At 45.2% G+C, this 17,421-nt stretch overlaps 1 protein-coding gene across 2 annotated transcripts in view; it reads right to left on the bottom strand.

Annotated features, from left to right (window-relative positions):
• ANKS6 (ankyrin repeat and sterile alpha motif domain containing 6) overlaps positions 1-17,421 on the bottom strand; it is a 389,890-nt gene that overhangs the window by 100,046 nt on the left and 272,423 nt on the right. For both annotated transcript variants that reach the window (XM_069219478.1, XM_069219477.1), the window contains exons 10-11: positions 12,838-13,003; positions 8,637-8,791 (exon numbers count right to left, since the gene is read on the bottom strand). In XM_069219478.1, the coding sequence (XP_069075579.1) occupies positions 8,637-8,791; positions 12,838-13,003 (321 nt within the window). The remainder of the gene's footprint in view (positions 1-8,636; positions 8,792-12,837; positions 13,004-17,421) is intronic.

Raw genomic sequence — 17,421 nt, forward strand, 5'->3', positions numbered from 1 at the left:
TGATCTGTGCCCATAAGTTGGGACAGGAACATTCCCTGCATGGTATATGAGTGACACAATTGCATGTGAAACTGGTATTTGCCATTCTATGAGCCCAGCTAACGTACCAATCTAGCATACATGCTTCAGACTAGGCCTGCACATGCTCATTTGAGGGTCCTTTGCTGACTGTGCTACAGAATCCAAGCTACACATTACTGAGGAGGCTGGCCCAGGGTTCTTTATTACTATGTTAACCTTCCTATCTGGATACAAGGGACGTGGTACAGACCTCACAATGGACTGTTTGGGAACAGATTTGGGACAGGTAGTGCTCCAGTGTGTCTCTAAGCACCCTTCAGCGACCAATCCCGAGAGGGGGCTTGGGGTCATTGTAGGAAGCTGGCTATCTATGTAGTATACCAATGTAAGGGGACACTATTCAGATAGTATGGGCGACCCTTATTGGTTTACAGGGGGTTAATTATCCCAAATGTTCTCTTTTATGTTAGAGTGGGTGAGCAGTTTAGGTTTATTTGCTAAGCATTTGCTGAACATGCAGAGTCAATAAATGAGACACTCAAAGAGAAACTAGGAACCTATTTAGAAAACAGATTTTTATCTTAATTTAGACACCAGCATCTTCAAGATCAAGTAAGTACTTTTCGGAGGTAGCAATATTTTAAAACTCAGAAAAAACAGCTGTCAAATTTGGAGCATGAGCTTCAAACACAGTAATTTTATCCCATGGGGAAATGGGGAAAACAAACAGTGCACAGGGTCACTTGCAATCGACTTACAGAACTGCTCTTCGGGGCTCAAGGTAAGTAGGGGCCAAGGTCCTTAGAACCACCAGCACATTTGGTTACCCTGCCCTGGTGTGTCTGGGTGCAGAGGAGCTCCTAACGGTGGTAGCCTTGGACGCTATGCATTAAAGTCAATAGAAGCAGTACCTGGAAGAAAATAACTGCAAGTGGGGACTGGGTGACCTGTCAGATTGAACCTACAGGTGGGCTCGGTTCTTGAGGGTCTCCTCTCAACAGGCACAATGTTCACATCATTGACTCTCTTGGGCCCCGGCTGGGGAGCTCGGGTGCAGATGTGGTTTGTCTGCTGGGTCCTTGGTGTGACAGGCTCTCACTCCTTGGGGTCGGACCTGGAGAGAGGTGAAAAAGAAGACAGAAGGGCCACTCTTGGTGCTGGCCTCAGTGATGCTGAAGTCCCTCGTTGGAAGGTCGGTCTTGGTGGCATTGGTGTCTGGGATGGACACTAACCAAACCTTGGTGCTTGCAACAGGTTGGGGACTCTGGGTACTGGTGCAGGAAGGCTCCAGGAAAGGCTTGGAGTCTCGAATACACAGTTGGTTGACTGGGCTGCACTCCTGAACACTCGGGATCCTCTTTTGGCGAGATGCTCCTCGGTGGACCAGATAGTCAGCAAAACGGAGAGCTGGACAGTCGCGGTTGGTGCCTGCTAGTGTATGGAAGTGGCTCCTCCACTTCAAGGAAGATGCTGATTGGGGGGAAAAGTGCTGGCAGATGCACTCCTGCAGGATGAGTCGGGTCTATGCAATTGTTGGAATAGTAGCAGGCAGGGTTTTGCGTCAAGTCCTCAGCCAATCCACAGTTCTTGTGTGTTCGGCTCTTCTTTGCCCTTCTTTTTGTAGTCAAACAAATATGAAGTCCTAGCGTCAGGGGGCCCTCTAACTATTAAATATTGGGGCATTTGGGGGAGTGCAGGGTAGTAGCCAATGGATTACTCACACCTTGGGTGACTACACCACCCTATATGACCATTTCCTGTGGGGAGTGGGCATAAACCTGTCCCAGAATTGTGAATTCCACTAAAAACAAATTGGTGGAACCCTTCCTTCATGGAGCACATCAGGCTGTCCACCTAAGGAATGTGACTAGCCTGGAAGTGCAACACGCCTCCTTGTATAACTAATTTCCCGCCTGTCCTGGTGCCAAATGGGCCTCAGGGCACAAAGTGACATTCCCCAGGTCTGGGGGAGGCCAGGGTTGCATATATCAAAGGCGGCAGATGCTTTGAAGCCTCTGGCCTTGGTATATTGATTTACTAGCCATCCTGCTGGAGCAGGTGACAACACCTTCCTCCTAGCAGGCATTGTTTCTGGCCTCAGAGCAGGAGCTCCCATCTCAGGTGTTGGGGGGGAGTGGGTGGGTTGGAGGAGACATGCAGAAAGCTGTCTGTGGTGGCAGGCTGGTTGATACCAGTTAGCCAGAGCACTAGAGGACTAGTAGGTTTCAGGGGTCAACTTTAAGGTGCCCTCTGGGAGCGTGTTATAATAAATCCAATAACGGCATCAGTATGGGTTTACTTAGACAAGATGTTTGATACCATGATTTGCACCGAGACACACAGCCTGCAGTGGCTGCATGAATGTAATTTGAATCGGGGTCCATTACTGTGGCATACTACATGTTACAGCCCTTAGGGACCCTCTATAGTTCCCATGCCTAGGTACCAAGGGTACCATTTACTAGGGACTTACAGGGGTGGTATAAAGGGGGGATCCAGTTGGTTTCCTGGTTATATAGGACAGTGCACTTCATGAGAACAGATGACTTACCTGGGCTATTCACTAAATGGGAAACTCAGCTTGGGAGAGCCTTCGCCGGGAAAGAGTGGTATCACACTCTAGAGCGTGCATACAAATACGCTCACAGCACATGGTTCACACAGTTTGAGTACCTGCACTGTCCGTATCTCTCACCACAAAGGCTGAATATCCTGCTCCATACAACAGATTTGGGGTGCCCCAAATACTCCCAGGTTGACACAGATTTTCTTTCCATATGGTTTGGGGTTGCCCAGTCATCAAGTGCTTCTGGATGCAAGTTGAAGGGGATCTAGAGCGAACTCTGCAATGCCAGCACTTCCAGACCGCCAGTATATGCTTACTGGGTTTATATAAACCACGACCAGAGAAAGCCGCAAGTAACAGATTTCTCGATCTGACCCTGGTTATATCCCATAGGGATATTGCTCGCCTGTGAAAATCCCCCCATGGGCCTCTGCATAGTTGTTGGCAAAGTGAAGGGGAGGCTTGGGCTACACCAGAAGGTGCAGCACTGCATGCAGAGGAGTATAGGGGGTTGAGCAGATGACCAATGGTAGACCTGTAGGCGGAAGTGGTGTCTAGCTTCCTAGATAGTAGGAACTTAACTGAGAAGTGATGAGATGCCCCAGGGCTCCTTACGTGCCCCCTGACAAAGGCTAACCTGGTAACGCCAGGATAATGTTGGTGTAACTCCAGTTGCTTCCCTTTTACCCTCTCCATAATCTGAATGACACACAGGTGGAAAAGCTGAGGGCATTTATGATACACAAAATGTGAACACGTACTGTACTCTACACTGAGCAAAGTTTCACGTTATTGTTTCTATAACCTGATAATATGTTTTTTGTTGAATATGATGAAGAATAGCCCCGAAATACAGGTCGAATGTGAAGATGAAGTACCACAATAACCAATGAGCAAGTATGTAGTTTATTGTAAATATTCAATGTCAAAGATGTTATATGTATGACAAAACAACACCCAATAAAAAAGAAAAAAAAAACTCACTGAGGAGGCCTTAAAAGACCGGACAGGTATGTGGTTGCTGGTAGTCCCTTATCAAGGGGCCTCGCCTATCAGTTTAAGATGGACTGTTGCCATAAGGAGTAGGTGTTAGACCTGACAGCTCTTGGTGTGGTTTTCCTGTACTTTTTTGCTTCAGACTCCCTGGTTTTGGATCTGTGCTGCAATCCATTTTTGGTGGTTTTCTAAAAGATATTGGTAATTGGTTTTCCATGATTGGCACATTTGATTTACTGGTAAATCCCTAGTAAAGTGCACAATGCAGGCCCAGGGCCTGTAAATCAAATGTTGAAGCACTGATTGTGCCACCCACGTGAGTAGCCTTGTAAACAGACCTCCCACTGCAGTGTCTGTGTGTGCAGTTTTGCACTGCCAATTCAACCAGGCGGGTGTACCGATTTTCCAGGCCCAAACCTTCTCTTTTCCGTACATGGAGTACATCCCTAAGGTAGGCCCTAGGTAGCCCTGTTGGCAGGGTGCAGTGTATTTAAAAGATAGGACATGTACTGTTGTGTTTTATATGTCATGATAGTAAAATCCTGCCTACTTTGGTTTTCACTATTCCAAGGGCTCTCTCTCCCATAGGTTAACATGGGGATAGCCCTTAAGTATCTTTTTAGTTAAGTTTCCCATTGGGAGCAGATAGAGATGTGCAGTTTGGGGTCTCTGAACTCACAATTTAAAAATATATCTTTTTGTGAAGTTGGTTTTTAGATTATCTGTTAGAAAATGGCACTTTTAGAAAGTGGGCATTTTCTTGCGTAACCGTCATGTGCCTCTGCTTGGCTGCTGAATACATGTCTGGGTCAGACTGACAGTTGGGCTTTTTGTGAATTCACTCTAGACAGTAACACAAAGGGAGCTGAGGTGTGTCCTGCATATCCTGATGAGCCTGAGTTAGAGTGGGAGGGAGGAGCAGACACCTGTACATGAGAGGGCTGTGCCTGCCCTCACACAATACAGTCTCCAACCCCATAGTGTGTGTCTGGGGCAGGGCAAGGAAGAGGCAGGGTCTTGAGCACTACAAAAACTTTTCTTTGAAGTTTGCTTACTTCAGAGTTGGAAAGGAGTAAAAGGAGTGGACTCTTGACCCCACACTTTCAGATTACTTCTGGATCAAGAGGAACCTCTGCCAAGGAGAAGAGCTCCACGCTTGAGGAGGACCTGCCACTCTGCCTGTTGCTTTGCTGTGCTGGCCTGCTGCTGCTTCTGCCTTAAGAGGGAAAGGCCTGGCTTGCCCCCTGTTCTGAAGTCTCAGGGACATCAAAGACTTCATCTGCCAGCGCCTGGGCTCTTCTACGGAGAGTCCTGACTTGATAAGGGGTGCCAAATCTAGTCCCTGGGCCCTTGGAAGTGGAAACTGGTAACCTGCAGGGGAAAATCCACACATCCCTGTGTGTGTCAGAAAAATCTACACTACGTCTGTCTGCGTCTGAAAATTTACTGCTGCGCCTGCCCCGTGGCAGGAGAATCGTCACAGCGCCTGTTTTCAACGCGGACCCTTCGCACAGCATGTTGGAATTTTTCACCCATTGACCTGGGGCGTCAAAATCGTCAACATCACTGCACAGACCTGAGGCTGCTTGTCCAGAAACCAACGCTTCCCTGCCCTGCAGGGTAAGAATCAACGCATCGCTTACCTGGCACAGAAAGAATTGACGCACGGCCTCACTTGCGAGTAAGGAATCAACGCATCACTTGCTTTTCCAAAGCACGCTCGCCCGTCCTGCCCTATTTTCGAAGCATATCAGGTAGTTTGTGCTAAAATAACGCATCCATTGATTCCTATGATTTAAGACTCTTTACTTCATATCTTTGCCTGTATATGTTGGATTTTTGTTGTTTTGCTCTTGTTTGATTTAGATAAATATTGGCTATGTTTCTAAACTGGCATGAGTCCTTTTGTGGTGTTTTCACTTACGTTACTATATGTGTTTGTGCACATACTTTACACAATGTCTCTGAGATAAGCCGGACTGGTTGTGCCAAGCAACCAAAGAGGGAAGCAGGGGCTATCTGAGCTGTATGTCTTCCTTACCCTGACTAGAGTGAGGGTCCCTACATGGACAGAGTGCACCCTGACTGCCAACTAGAGACCCCATTTCTAACAGCAGCAATAGTACTGATTTCCATAAGGTGGGCCTTTGTCTAGGGACACAGTGGGCAAAATATTATGCATCTCAATGCTTCCTAGAGCGACTACCACTGATCAGACTACTTGCAAACATTCATCTCATCCTTTTTGTGTGTTTGGTATTTATGGCAATCCAAGGTTTCAGAAATGGTTGTGTGACTGCGAACGGCTCACCAAGTGTGCTCTCTCCTTCGACAGGGGATTACTGTCCGTATCCTGGGTTGTTGATTAGAAGTGTTTGCGTCAGTGTACTGATTTTTGTGAACTAATTGTCCACCCCAGAACATTTCTTTCTCGTGTCAATTGCACTAATATTTAGTCTGTGTGTATATAATGTGTGTGTACATTGTGAATGTGAGGCAACACATGGCAGTGAGTCTGTTTTCGTTGTGTGGTCATTTATAGGGACCAGAGGGATCCATTTTAGATGGTCTCTGGTTTAGCATGGACCAAGAACAAGGAGTGATACAGATTCCCCAGACAAAAGAAGCTCCTTACCCGCATTCCAGAAGCTCGAGGGTGAAGACACAGACACTAAAGTTCAGGAGGATGGGGACAGGGCTACTCAAGACATTCTATGAGGACTAATTAGTAGGGGATTGAACACTGTCAGATGACAATTGAAGGACAGAGTGGGGGTGAGTGGTGGTGGCGAGGCTGTGCAGGAGAAGAATCCCAGTCATGTTCGTGGAACACTCAGAAGAAGCTAACTGCCAAGTGAGAGGACTGCATGGACCGAAATGTGTCAGGAGGGAGTGTGCAGTGTGGTCCTACTGATTAACTATGTAAACAAACTTTGAGCCAAGAAATAACATGCTGTCTGGCAGCCCTGCATCCTGTAGGACTAGTGCTGCCTCTGCCAATGTGAGGCACAACCACAGACAAGCATCTGCCACGCTCATAGCTACAGCTGTTCCCCTGCTTTGGTTAACAGTCCTGAAATATCAAGACCCCTCCCCCCCTGCAGAAATTAGATTAATTTTACCATTCGCTGGAAAAGAAAGCACTAAGATGATGCTATGGAAACTGTGAAAGGCAGCTGTAAAAAAATATGGCAGTACGTGATCAGCAGCCAGACTATTACCAACCAGAATCCCTGTCATTAAAAGGTTTAAAGTGTTCAATGATTTTCAACGAATATTTTCATTTTATAATGCAGGCTAAGGACTACATTGTCTTTAGCTTCGGCTCGGTGGATTTAGGTATGGTTCCAACAGCATTTTACTGATCCACTTTAGTCAAAGATGCAAATTACAACAACTCTGTGCAAAAGGCTATCCTAATGCTTCAGTTTGCCTTAGATGAGCAATATCGAACGCCTTTCTAGCCAGTTGTCACTGAAGAAGCGGCAGAAAACGTGCATGTGAAAGGATGCACTTGAAAATGATTTTCTGTGCCACTCTTGACCAGGTAGTTATTGACTGGTGGAGGTGTTTGCCCACAAGCACATTAGCACGACAGTTAGGGCTAACCGCCAGGAGGCAAGTCTTTCTGAAATTATCTATGTTGCAAGTATCTGAATCGATGACTGAGAAGGTGATCAACCAGTTTAAACCTGGAACTGTCATAAACAGATCATCCTCAGTTACTAACCACAGGCAGCCAAATCATACCAACTTACTAGTTAATTGTCAGGCTAATATTTAGAGGGCTTCTCAAGGTTTCCACAGACTAGCTAATCTGGAGCCCAAACAAGAAATCAACATTTCTAATACTGGCAGTTATTGGACCCTTACTCAAAGTGAGATACTAAGAAACAAAAAAAAAATCATCAACTGTGTTTGAACCAAATCATGTACCACACCACGCTGAAGGGTAAATTTCCTTTGCACGTATGTAAAAAAAAAAAAAAAAAAAGTATTTTGTTCTTCTTGATCTGGAGTACATGATTCAGACTCAGCCTTACCCCCACTAAAAGCAAAGGAATTTGTTTATTATTTGAGGGAATGGAATGCTTTTCTGTACAATCTGGATTCATAAATGAACCAACAAATGTTCCTGATGTCTGCTCAGATGGCTCCAATCCATCAGAACTTTGTCAGACAAAGACCCAATTCCACCTCTAATAAACAGCTACCAATGGGAGGTCGGCTTCATTTTGTGCACTCTCAGAACAATGATAGTCTAGCAGTCTATTATGACTTGAGGTCTTTTTCAGACGTGGGTGATGTCCTGGGTTCAGTGGCATGTGAATAAAATTACATTACAATGTTTTTCATTGGACTTCTCAGATTCTCAAATTTCTCATGCCCACTCATTCTTCTGTGCTATACTGGTGATACCTCAAATAGAATCTTGTGGCAAGTTGTTCGATTCAATACTGTTTAGAATCTCAGCAGTTTGTGGAGTGCCAACATGGACGCATTAGAAGGGTACATTATTTTTGTCTCCATATCCTTAAACTACACTTATACACCACAAGAAGCACTGACTCGACCTACACTACATCCTTTTGGCAAAAATTGTGTCATTCACACTTAGTTCTAGACCTGATGCTCATTATGGCCAAGCTACGTTAAAGAATACTTTAGCTGATCGTCACATGGCCACTATACCTTCCATCTCTAAATTAACTTTGAAGACATAAATGTATCTACTTGAGTAAAAGAAGAAAGGCTGGAAGCATTACAAATTGAACATACCTTAACTGTTAGTCCCTTTGGACATCACCTGACATCCTGTCTATTCTAAGTGTTCTTTTGCATGCCAAATAATACAAAAGGAGAAGGCACTAAGCAAACGGGAAAGGCAGGACATAGGTAAAGTGTTTTCTTTGGCTAAAACAGCAGGTGCACCCCCCCCCCCAAAAAAAAAGAACTTAACATGATATGCACATGAAAGGAGGAGGGTTGCAGGACAAATCCTATACAAGTTACTGTGGTGCTTAATATATTCCGTAACCACCCAGAGTACAACCTTTGCAATGTGTCCGTTGCCAACCATTGGAGTGTTTTGTATTTCAAGAGAAGATTGCATTGGACTGTGCGGCTGGGTTGATTTCTGCTCTGGTAACCCAGCTGCTTTTCTCCTTTGTGCTGCAATTTGAGATAAGACATTATCTGCATTTCCACCTGTAGCAGTGTCCAAAAACAAAACAGAAGGAAGATATTTAGCAACACATACATTTCCCAAGTAACGTTTTGGTAAATTTCAAATGATCTCAATGTAGCACCCCATCCCAAAAAGAAAGAAAATTTTCAAACTGGGCGCTTAAGTGAAAATGCATGCAGCCCAAAATGGAGGCAGACGTGTGAGGCAGAGCTCTGTGTTGGCCATTGGGAGATTACAGTTCGCAGCACCCTAGTGGGAGTACAGAGCTAAACTACAGAGGCGTAGATCCCCGGAACGAATGACCAGGTGATCCCAAGGGAGAATGAGCAATTGTGGCAACTCACTACCATGGGGGAGGGGAGGGTGTCACCAGCCTGTGAAGGGAGGACATCGATGATGGAACACAAGGCATAGAAAAAGTGAGCATCTGGTTCCCACAACACACTGTGCTCTCCTACCAGAGCCATGGTTTGATGAGAGAGTAGCAACTCCTGTCTACTGTGCAGAAAAAGACCGATAGGCACCAGGGTGGAGGCCTCAGGGAGCAGTGCAAGAAGGTGGAAGTAAATAAACATTTGACTCCCGCAACAAGCTAAGAGATCATTAATTCATCATCTTCTCCCTGTTGAAGGTGCCTTCAAGTGGGAAGAAGGGGGCTCTTGCTCTCATTGCACATTACTGGATGAGCCCAAACAAGAAAAAAGCCAGACAGGCTGAAAGCAGCATACCCACCCAATGAGGACTATATTGCAGCAGGGACTTAGGACTGACAAGCTCATCCAGTCCCTCGGGCTCACCAATCTCTGATCAAAAAATACCCTGGGGCCATGCTGACACAAGGGGTTGGGTGATGTTCCTGATCCAACCCAGATGGAGTGAAGTGGCTCTCTGAAGGAGAAAACAAGCCAGGGGGAGCAAGCCTAGTGAGGCTACACCTAACCCACCGCAATGGAGCAAGAGGAGTGAGGAGTGACACTAAGAGAACATTACCCCAAAAACGAAGGGACTGAAGGATAACAGGTGAGGGGGGACTATAGAGCCATACACAAAGCATAACTCGGAAAGAAGAACCTCCAACTACTAAGCCTTTAAGTGAGCTTCTGGAAAGAGAAGACCAGGCAGTGTTATCCTACATAGACAGCTACCCTTCACAGTGTTGCAACATGAGTCCTAACTAGAGCACTTGCTTAAAAGCCACACACTCCCAAAGAAAGAGTACTTAAAGCATGGAAAATATGCCTTATGGGTGGAAGTACCTAGCAATCAGCAGCTTAAATTACCCACAAAAAAAGACGATTGTTCAAGGGATCACTGCAGGGAATACAGAGTAAGAGAAGAATCAGAGTCACGCATCTCCAAACAAGGAATACTACACACCAGATGCTAGAAAAGTACTTAAAAGAGTAAATAAAGGCATTGCACATATGGAAAACAGTGTAAACTCACAGAAGTACACAGTGAATGCGTACACCCAAGAAGAATTCAGAGCAAGAATTATTCGTCTACAGGAACAAAATGCCATGCTGCATTAAAAGCATTAGGACTTGGAAAGCCACTCCAGGAGGAATAACATTTGCACTTGAGTAGGCCCAGATGAAACCCCAAAGAAGGCAAAGACATGTGACACGTTCAAAAATTATTTGAAGCCCTGTTGCAATGCCAAAGTCGCAATTTGCTTAACATCAGTAGATCACACAGACTGGTGCCTAGACAATCCAAGCAAGCAATGCCCTCAGATACGCCTATTTGCCTTCACCTGTATGATGACAAAGACAAAATACTGCAATGCATATTGTCAAACAATTCTTTCTCGTTTCAGGACATGTCATTATTTATGCTCCAAAAGAGGCACAACTTCTAAAAAGTTACAGCATTCCTGAATAAGAATAGAGTGGGGAATCACTGGGGTCAACCTTTCGGCAATACTTCCAAATGGAAAGACAAAACATGGTCTACAAAATTCACCCACAGAGGAATGTGCCATTTTAGGCTTACACATGGGCTCATAGGAGCAACTAGAAAAGGGACAGAGCAGGCTAAACTCCCCGCCGTCCCCTCCCACCACCCCTCCTTCCACCCCAGATACCTTCAGACGCAAACAGTGGACCATAACCGCCACAATGGATTACCACGGAAAAAGCAGAACTTAGAGGGTCAAGGTGGCACTCTATATTGTCTGCAAAAAGCAAGTGAACCACTAGATGAAAATCTACACAACTCCAAATATGAAGAATGACAGCTGCTGTGATACATGAAGTGGGGTCAGGATTCAGGCTTTTTGCAGAGAATATAAGCACCTGGGTTAAGAGCGAGGTAAGAGCTACAAATGAGAATTCTTTTTAGCTTGAAAGTGGTCTCCCCATGGTGAATGGCTGAAGGGGGAAGCACTCAACACAGGTACCTCCCAAAATTAATAAATTCCATACCTTAGGGATCTAGAAGAGATTCTGAAACAAAAAGTTTGAATCCATAGTAGGAAAGGCAACACACCCTCTTCTGATGATGGTGGGGGAAGGGTGACTTTAAAATGGTAACGTCCCCATGAATGGATAAAGCACAGAAGAGATTTGGGGGTGGGAGTGGCATCAGCCTCAATCTCAGCAGAAGGCAGACAACGGCTTGAGGACATGAAGTTGATGCACCTCTGGAGATACAGACACCCACACAATAAATTTCTCACATCATACTGCGGCACACAAACTGGATCAGATGATGTCCTGCCGACAAGCGACTCTTACACATGGTGGAGGAGTTTGATCAGAGTCTATTACCCTTATCGACCATGGGCAAGCCACCTCCATCTTCCATTGGTTGTTTATTAAAATTCAAACACAAATAGGCTATTGGAGACTCAACAATCCTATAATAAAAAATCAGGTAAAGACTAATGCCCGAATAAGAGAGGAGAATAAGTCACCCTGGCCACTAAGAGGAACCTTTTGAAAGGCACTGTTCGAGGCCTTAGGGGCCACTTTACCGCAGAAGTAGCTAGACTCAAGTGATAAGGTAATTGAAAATATTCCGAGCAGGAATTACAACAGGCTGAAAGTAAACCTAAATCTACAAATTCTCAGAAACTTGGTGCTAGATAACAGTGCTGAGAGGACAAATTACAACCCTGGAACTAGATAGGGCCCACTGCTTGATAAACTATTTTGAAAGCCAATCTCACTTCGAAGGGAATAAAGTGGGAAACCTGCTGGCAGCCAAGCTCGAGGCCCAACAATCAAGAACATATTTACAGAAAATCCACTTCAAATCAAATAGCAACCAGGGATGAAGATAAATGTGCCAGTTTCTGCACATTCCACAACTCACTGTACAATGCAGATCCCGGGGAAGACATCGGGGATCAGAATGTAAATGATACCCATTTGCTTGTTATATCGGCTGAAGAAAGAGCAGAATGAGACCACCCAATAACAAAGGAAAATGTCCTGCATCAAAAACACCTCCCCATTTTCTTTAAAACCAGTCAGATCCTACTTGAGCCTCTGACTAATGCTGTGCATGATGTCACTATGAGAGCAGCCCTTACCCAGCCCATAATGGAAGTTGAAAGCTAAACTGTGCAAGGACTCCTTCCTATGTCTACTGACAAAACAGATGTCCCAGGGCTCAAAACGTGGGAGCAAACATATTGGCATCTGATGGGGATGGAAAAGTAAGCTTATTAAAAAGATGACAAGGATAAACAATCAGGAAGCTATGGGTTCCAGTGACATAAATCTTCTCTCGAGACTGTGTCAGCATGGCCTGTTCCAAACATTTGAGAGTCCTTAGACTAATGGAATTTGAAACCACAGACAGAATAGTTACCAATGAGAATACCTTCTGTTAATCTGAGGTGACCTAAATAAATGAAGGCAGATGGATGATAAAAATAACTGGCCACAGTGGTGGAGGTAGTGTGGTGGATGTGAATTTCTTGATATAATGAAATGGGGAGAGGAGTTGGGAGAGCATTTTAGCTGGGTATGATTGCCTAATCTTGTATTACAATAAAACGTTAATAAAAATTATCAACCTTTAAGAATAAATGTATTATTTGATGAAAAATCTGTACCTGAGCGGTTAAGTGGGTCTCCACCATGCCGGTTCACAGCTGCAACACTATTTGATCCCCCTGAAGAGTGTGGCGACTGGTTGAAATTCCCTGAATTTGATGTGTTGGTGGGGCTCCTGGTCATGCTTGGAAATTTAACCGATCTAGCACCACGGCTGACTGATGTCTAGGGGAGAAATCATAGTTTTGAAAATGTTATGGCTCAACATGAGTGTAGAAATTGTACCTAATCAGGGGCATGCCCGATGTTTGTTGACAGGCATTCTTCAAGGTGCTCCTGACCTACATAAATCCTTCTGTTGGGTCTGAACCTTGCTGAATCAAACACATATGAAACAACTTTTTTTAAGATTGGTCTTTCAGTGGGATTCTTTTACGTCTCACAAATTAAACATGCTATTTATGAAGCACCAGAGAGGTAACTTTGTGGAGATGGAGGAACAAGCACCACTACAGCTACAAGAACGAATCTTAAGTGACAATACATATAATGCATGAAATGTCTCACCCAGTCATATGATATATTTACATTAATCAATTATACATGAAAATACATATGCACTCCTGTTTCAGGCCCCACACAGAAGCTAAGATGAAACTTTAACTCAATGATCACGAACAACCTTACATTACTACTCACAATCCCAGCTAATTTCACCTTTAGAAGTTCACTTTGATCATTCTGTCTGCATTTGTCTTTGCAAATAACCACAGAGGATCTCATTTTGACAGCTCAGCTTGCTATTCATCAGGCTTTTCAGTACTCAGTTATGAATACCAACTACATGCCATGATCACACTCCACCAAAGTCCATAATTGGTTACAGGTTAATTTTTGGCCCACCTTCCCAATCTATTGTATAAGCTGCTGCAAAACACACAAGTGAATTTTCCTAATAAAGGATGTTAAATTTAAAAATAAGACTCCAGTCTTTATTTCAGTGTCCTCTCCTATGTAGACCACCCCTTCTTGGCACGGTTGGGTGTCTTCCTGGTCAACATGTGTTACCTGTTTACATCAAAACACCAGACTAATACTGCAACTTATCCTTCAGTGTAATTTACAAACCTTTGTTTTACCAAGTACACCTCAAGGGGACACTTTTAATACATGGAACAGACTGATCAGCAAATAATTACAAAAGAGAGAATAACTGCCATACCTGATGTCATGGTTTGTGTTGAAATATATGCTTTTCACAAACTCAGTATGTTTATTGACACATGGGATGAAACTTCAACTCTTCTGGAGACCACTACCAGCGTGATCCTGTGTCGTCTCACCTATTCTACAAATTAACTCCTCATTATTTGTGGTGTGGAAAAACGGCATCAATATTGCTGCCTCCAGAATTACAGACGCAATAGGGTATGTTACTTCTAGGTTCAGGTATTTCCAACTAAATATACTTATTTCACCTGAGATTGGGAAATAACTACAGAGCCTGTGTATGAGATTTTCGCATGTTTTCCCTCGTGCTGGGCCTTTTTACCCATGCATATTTCATTGGAAAAGTGTGTGTCAGGTACCAGAGGCCTTCCATGGATCTTCACCCGAGACTCCCACAAGCCGGAAGAAGGGTTTAGAATCCCTTATTAACTGTGGATGTTTGGGGGAGCCCTAAAAAAGTTTTCATGCTTTCATGATCAAGAAAGGGAAAGGGGCACAACAGAAAAGGCAAAATTAGAGGCCCCATAGTGAGATTCACCCTACAGGAATGAAAGTAAATAAACATGCTCCCACATTTTGGAGGTGGACCAAGTGTTGGATAGAGCAATTGGAATGTGGTTCACTGCCCCTTAAGACCTGGGAGACACAGAAATACTCCTGGACTAGATTTAAAGCATGTCTACCCTCCTCTGACTTCAGAAGAGGTCATTGTCTGGCCTCAGAACTGAAGACACAAAGGGCCTCATTCCGACCCTGGCGGTACAAGACCGCCAGGGCCGGGGGCAACGGAAGCATCGCCAACAGGCTGGCGGTGCTTCATTGCCCATTCTGACCGTGGCGTTAAAGCCGCGGTCAGAAAAGGGAATCCGGCGGTTTCCCACCGGATTTCCCCTGCTTGGGCAGAACCTCGATGGCGGCGCTGCAAGCTGCGCCGCCATGGAGATTCCGACCCCCTTCCCGCCATCCTGTTCCTGGCGGTTTACCCCCAGGAACAGGATGGCGGGAACGGGTGTCATTGGGCCCCAGGGAGATTTCCACTGTCTGAATTGCAGACAGTGAAAATCGCGACGGGTGCAACTACACCCGTCGCACCCCTGCAACACCGCCGGCTCCATTCGCAGGGCCTTTCCCGCTGGGCCGGGCGCCCGCCGGCCCGGCGGGAAAGTCAGAATGGCCTCCGCGGTCTTCTGACCGCAGAGCGGCCATTTGGCGGTTCCCGCAAGGCGGGCGGCGGAATGACCCTCAAAGACTGTTAACCAGGTAACTGGGGAGGGACTCCAGAGACAGCAGGGGATAGGTACCAAAGGTCTGTCTAAGGTGTAGTCATGCCCTCAGACATTATCTTTTTTAAGCCAATGCCAGTGGACTTTGGAGAGCCCAGAGGATTGTTATTTCCTTCTTAGAGTGAGCATGTTGAGAAGGAGTGTCTGAGCATGCCACTCCAGAAATGAACTCCCAGCACACAAAAGAATCCCGTTCTGATATGAGGAGAAGAATGAAGCAAAGAGGCCAGGGAAAATCCTTCCCATGCAGTAAGCAATTTGGTGGCACCTTGATTAGTGAACTAGAGATCCTATCCTCATAGACTTTACTCAAGCGTCTGCAAACGCAAGAATTCACACATCCTCAAGTTCACAAGCTGACACTTTCTTTCACTTTTTATTGCCTCCAGACCAGATACGTTTCAGAGGTTTTTTTTTAAGTTAGAAGGTTAGCTCCTTGACCACCTTAATGAAAGTTTTGATATGTCCCAGTATCCAAATTCCTGCGGTATCCTCAACCTGGAATTGAGGGGAGGGGAGGCTTAACTGAACTCCAGCTGATAAGGGAGACACCCAATCCAGCACCTCTGCATCTGAAGAGTATGATCCTTTGCTCCAACAAACGTTGAAGGTGTTGCTGAAGGTGTTCCTAAAGAGGGCACCTTCTCACATGTGAGCACTGAGACTCCACTGGATAAGTTCACAGTACCTCTTCTCCTGATGTTTGCCCCCAGAAGTGTCAGGAGGCAGCTGGGGCCACTTCAACAATGCTTTCAGACAGACAAGCACTTCTGGTTAAAAAAAAGAAAAAAACAAAATCGGGGCTTTCTCCAACCCAGTACCTGAAGTAGTATGCTGCTTTTCATAATCTGAACTAGTTAGCAAAGTAATATTGCCTGAGAGCAGAGTAAAATGGGAACAGGGGAAGTTAGCGACTGGCACAAGACTCTGAATGAAGCTCGGATCAATAAATCAGGACCTAACATAGACACACAGAGAGAGAGGGGATCCAACCAGAGAGAAGTTTTAGGGAGTCCACCACTTAGATTACATCACTAGGTGCAACCCATGAAAATTTCCATGAGAGTATCTGTAGGAAAAACACCCTCATGGCATAGCCTTTGCTCTCTGTGGCAATAAAAGAGTGAGAGGCATGGAACTGTTAACAATGGAAAGATCTAGAACCAAGCTCCTTGGGTGACAGAAGAGGTGTTCTTTGAGGCAAGGCCATTGCAACCAACCAAAATAATCTTGGTGATAAATTTGCCACGGGATCCTGAGGCAGGAACCTGAATGGATTACAGAATAGGGTACCGTAGTGCACATCTCCTCATGGCCTATCCCACAAGGTGTTTCACACACACACTTGTGATAGACAATACTGTTAGTATGCTCCCAGCAGAAGGCTGCACTTCAGATATCACCACCACCTTTTATCCAGATTAGCCTACACCACCGAGACATACAATGGAGACGTAAAGGGTGAAATACTGTAAGGACAAGAATGGCCCAGTGCTGCGTCAGTGAAGAAAAGGCCAGTACTACATGATCAAAGTGTCATGTACAGTTCTGGTGAGTGAGTGCTTCAGGTCAGACCCTGTGCACTGGCCATGAAGTGCCTTCGGCATGATCCAGTACAAGAAAAATCCTATGAGGAGAGTGTGGTGGTATGTAGGTTAGCCAGAAATCATTAGCACATTGCCAGGGTAGCGTAAGGATTCTGAAATGTTGGTAAAGGAAGCTGGTTAAGAGCCGGTTGGGGGCAGACTGTTACTGCTTACAATCCTCAATAAACCAGAAGATATTTTTTACACCTCGAGTCATTACTACAATTTTGGAGAAAAGTTGCTATCTCACCTTGAGCTGCTGGGAGTAGCCCTGAGTTTGCTGCAGCTGTCATTGTGTGACTGTGATTGGAAGCTTCTTCACTCCATACGGTTCCTGTATGTACCCCACCTGTTCAGTGTTTCAGCACTTGGAGACGTGCTGTGTTCTGGGATTTTGGATAATTTTAAGGAGAGCAAGTGGTTGGCGCTGTATATGGTTCTGGCGTTTTCCCAAGCTATTCAGTGTATCTGCACTTGGAGACATGCTGTGTTGTGGGATTTTGAGAAACTTTAAAGAGAGCAAGTGGTTGGTGGTAGCGCATGC

The sequence above is a fragment of the Pleurodeles waltl genome, chromosome 2_2 (genome assembly GCF_031143425.1).
Source record: "Pleurodeles waltl isolate 20211129_DDA chromosome 2_2, aPleWal1.hap1.20221129, whole genome shotgun sequence".
In the NCBI taxonomy this organism is placed as follows: domain Eukaryota; kingdom Metazoa; phylum Chordata; class Amphibia; order Caudata; family Salamandridae; genus Pleurodeles; species Pleurodeles waltl.